The sequence below is a fragment of the Punica granatum genome, chromosome 1, assembly GCF_007655135.1.
Source record: "Punica granatum isolate Tunisia-2019 chromosome 1, ASM765513v2, whole genome shotgun sequence".
Taxonomy (NCBI): domain Eukaryota; kingdom Viridiplantae; phylum Streptophyta; class Magnoliopsida; order Myrtales; family Lythraceae; genus Punica; species Punica granatum.
In genome coordinates, this window is record NC_045127.1 from 21,127,275 (window position 1) to 21,131,627 (window position 4,353).

A 4,353-nucleotide genomic window follows, 5' to 3' on the forward strand; every position below is an offset into this window, starting at 1 on the left:
ACCCCAAATCTTAACGTGCTTAAGACTAGGTGTCCTACCATTCCATATCTCATATGGAGTGGTAGAGACTAACTTGTTCGGAATCCTATTAATCAAGTAGCATGCGGTCTGCAGCGCATATCCCCACATCGAAATGGGGAGATCTGTATAGCTCAACAGCGACCGAACCATGTCCAACAGGGTACGGTTCCTCCTCTCAGAAACTCCATTCAACTGTGATGTTCCTGGTGGAGTAAATTGAGAAACAATACCGTGTTCTTTTGGGAAATCACCAAATTTAGTACTCATGTACTCTCCTCCTCGATTTGATCGAAGAGTCTTGATGCTCTTCCCTTTTTGCTTTTCTGCTTCAGCTTTGAATTCCTTGAACTTTTCAAAAGATTCATGTCTATACTTCACAAGAAAATCATACCCAAAACGAGAATAATCATCGGTAAATGTGATGAAGTAGGAATATCCACCCCGAGCCACTTCATTAAATGGACCACATACATCGCTATGTATGAGTTCTAAAACTTCTTCAGCCCTCTTCATTTGTCCTACAAATGGAGTCCTAGTCATTTTACCTTGAAGAGAAGACTCGCAAGTCGGATTGGGTTTTGAACCCAATGGAACTATAAGTCCCATCTTCTCCAACTTACTTATCCTATCATCTTTAACATGCCCTAGTCTAAGGTGCCAAAGTTGCTTTAGACTTGGAGTAGATTCGGACACGGTATTAATCTCAATCGTATTCGGAAGCATTTCGTTTCTAGCTCTAAGATAATAAAGGTCATCGTGCAAATAACCAACGCCAATAAGTTTATTACCATAATAAATGTCGCAAACATCATGCTTGAAATAAAACAAATATCCACTCCTAGTCAAACTAGAAACATAAATAATGTTCCGATACGTGTTTGGTAAAACTAAAACACGATCTAGAAGTAAAACATGTCCATCTAGTTGTAACAAAGTCGAACCCCACAGCTTTGGCCGCAACACTTGCTCCATTGCCGATCTTCAGGCAAACCTCGTTCCTTCCGAGGACTTTACTGCTTGCTAGTTCCTACATAGAGGTACAAACGTGTGAGCTCTCACCAGTATCAAGAACCCAAGCTGTAGATGAACTATATGAACCATTGAAACTAACATAACAAAAGATAGACATACCTTCTGAAGGTTTCTTTCCCTTGTTTGCCTTCAACGAGGCGAGGTACTGAGAATAGTTCATCTTCCAATGTCCATCCTTACCGCAGTGGAAACAAGTTCCCTTATCCGCAGCAACCTTTGCCTTACCCTTTTTCTTGGTCACTCCTGCTGACTGCTGAGGAGCAGAGCCTTTCTTGGACTTCTTTTTCTTCTTCCTAGTCTTACTGGAAGAAGTACCAGCCACAAGAATGGATTCTTTATTATTCCTTTTGTTGTTCATTGTATTCTGTGCAGTGACCAACATGTTCAGAAGCTCAGACAACAAACATGATAACTTGTTCATATAAAAATTCACAATGAACCCTGAGAAAGAATCTAGGAGAGACTGAAGAACTAAATCCACATGAAGTTCTTTATCCATCTGGAACTCAATTTTCTCAAGCTGCGGAATCAGCCTAATCATCTTCTGCACATGAGCTGCAACTTCAATTCCCTCCTGCATTTTCGCATGGAACAATTCCTTCGATATCTCATATCGTGCGGTCCTGCTATTCTCCCTATATAACTCCCTGAGATTCTTCAAGATCTCACAAGAACTCTTCATGTTCTCATGCTGATTCTGCAACTCATTACTCATGGAAGCAAGCATATAGCAACAGACCTTCGTGTCATCAACAAACCACTGATCATATGCGTCCTGCTGATCACTCGTAGCATCCCTACCAGGGAGTTCAATCTCCTGAGTCTCCAGGATGTATCCCAGAGCCTCCATGTTCAGGACAATGTTCAGGTTACGGAGCCAGTCCAAAAAGTTAGGTCCAGTAAGCCTATTATCATTTAGTATGCACGTGAGAGGATTCATCGATTTCATATTTATCATGACTGCAGAAAATAACAAGATTAAATTAATGAATTTATGTATATATCACCATAATGACCATGGACTTTTAATCAAAATGGTCTCCCACTATCCTTTCGAAACCTACACTTCTAAAATAGGAAACATGAATCCTAATTGGGAAAAATTCCTAGCGGGTGATTGAATTCTTATAAAATGCTAATTCCCTCAAGTACCTGTCATTATTGGAAACAAACACTCTACAAGCGAACAACTCTTTGTTCAGTACATCTTCTACGTACGGCTCAATCAATTCGGCTCCTAGTACTCTGGACCTCAGGTGCCTACCGTTATTGGTCCATCATACATAGCTAAGTCTGACCCACCAAGCCCTAGATGTCAGCTACCTCAGGTGTTTGTCGTTATTGGCAACCGACAATCTAAAACATCACATGCTTCATCATTCATGCAAAAAGATCTTTTAGTGTGTCTCATGCCCCCGTGTGTCCACGACCGACAATGAAACGAACTAAAACTCTCTTGGAGAACGCTTTGGTGGAGAGCCATGACAGAGGTTCGCAACCTCGTGCCATTTTTGACTTAATATTTTAATGGGATAGATTTGATGCAAAAAGTAAACCATGGGATAGATTTGAAAAAAAAACATATGAGATATTTGACAAAACGGGCAAACCATTGGCCATTTTAGGTAAATACCCCTATTTTAATTTGGAAGATTTTCTATTTTGGTGACGTAATTACTATTTGGTTTCACTTTGCACATTATCCGTATTCATGCATCATATGCATAAATATATATCCGAAATCAAGAAAAGCATGATCATGGACTTACGATTAGCCTAATCCTAGAGCCACAAGAATTAAGCAAAATTTTCTAAAATCCATAATCACACACCATGCTCGAAATTTATGAAAGGAAACTAATAGCATAAAAGGAAAATAAATCGTGCCAATTTTGTAACTCCTTACAAAGTATCCAAATATCAATTATTACGAAATTTCCAATTTTGAAAAATATATAAGATATCGTATATCTAGTGTATCTTCCAAAATCTCTTTTGATATCAAATATCAAATCTCTAATCTCATTAGAATAGAATATCAAATATCCAATTTCATAAAATCAAATTTTACGAAAAACAATTTTGGTAATTAATAGTTTCGAAAATCTTATTTCCGAAAATATCGATATTTACTCGTTACGCGACGAACGCCGGTTCTGGACAGCCATGTCAAGTCTCGTGCTTCATAGCCTCGCCCAATCGCAAACAGTCGCGCCCAGTCGCGAACAATCTACTAGTTTCACAGGGCCAACGGAAGCAAAAAAGGAACAAAAATTCAAAATTTCATACCCGTGAAACTAATTCCAAGACCTACTAGAAGAATAAGAGTAAATAAAAGAGTACCTGGAATATTTAAATTGTCGACCAAGCGTCCCACGTGTGACGCCTCTACCGGTATCCACACCGACTTTGTCGACGAGTCTTCGAGATCAGCGGTGTTAGCGGCCAATACTCAAAGGAAACATCAATGCAACACCCGAAATATTTTAGACTAATGAGCCTTTTGGTATTTGACTTTCAAAACCGAAATTACATATACATGCACATATACAATATATATATATATATATGCATATATCACACATTCATATATTCAATCCATTCCTCTCAGTGCTATATCTAAGCACTTACGGAAAGGATTTGCTGTTCAATGACCGGTGTGGGATTTAAGGAGAATTAAGGCTCCAAGTGATATGTGTAAGTCTAGGTGACATTAAACTATTGGCCAATGTGTATTCATATAATTGACCCCAAATGGCTCCATAGAAAATAGCCACTTGCAACACAATTAAATCTAATAAATCGGGTCTAATTAATCGACAAATTTAATCTCATTAAATATTCGATTAATCGGTCGCACCATAAATCATCTAATCTTTATTAGACGATTTTATTGTTTCAAAATATCCCGTCGATTTAGTAGTCGTGTGTGATCCTGTAGGTTCCCAATTACGTTGACAGTAATATCGAAATCTCTATTTCAATATTACAAACAGTGAGCGACATCTAGCAATGCATCACTGTTACTCAAGTAATTGGAAGAGTCAATTTCTCGACGAACCTTGCGACCTACGTTACCGTGTAATATAATCCATTTGTCCTCTATATCTCTATTGAGCCCAAGGCATGGTCAATGACATCCTTATATGGCTTAATATCTCTCTTTCTTGGTTTATCGGATAAGTCTATCAGAACAAATGAGTTCGATATCGCTATATCGACTCATTTGGGTATGCATACACTTTTAAACTTAACCACCAAGTGGCCGTGAGATATCGCTCCCGTTTCGTAGGAGGGACA

General features: G+C 38.6%; 1 protein-coding gene across 1 annotated transcript; it reads right to left on the minus strand.

Annotated features, from left to right (window-relative positions):
- Window positions 1-1,041: 1,041 nt before the first annotated feature.
- Window positions 1,042-2,011, minus strand: LOC116204320. The gene is made up of 2 exons (XM_031536411.1): window positions 1,153-2,011; window positions 1,042-1,109 (listed from the first exon to the last, which is right to left on the minus strand). The coding sequence occupies exons 1-2, from the start codon at window positions 2,009-2,011 to the stop codon at window positions 1,042-1,044; spliced, it is 927 nt and encodes a 308-aa protein (XP_031392271.1).
- Window positions 2,012-4,353: the final 2,342 nt, after the last annotated feature.

Excerpts from the sequence above, each read along its gene's own strand:
- LOC116204320 (XM_031536411.1), bottom strand. The coding sequence starts at position 2,011 with ATGATAAATATGAAATCGATGAATCCTCTCACGTGCATACTAAATGAT. Across the intron at positions 1,110-1,152 it reads GGGAAAGAAACCTTCAGAAG|TTCATCTACAGCTTGGGTTC; the intron begins GTATGTCTATCT and ends TGGTTCATATAG.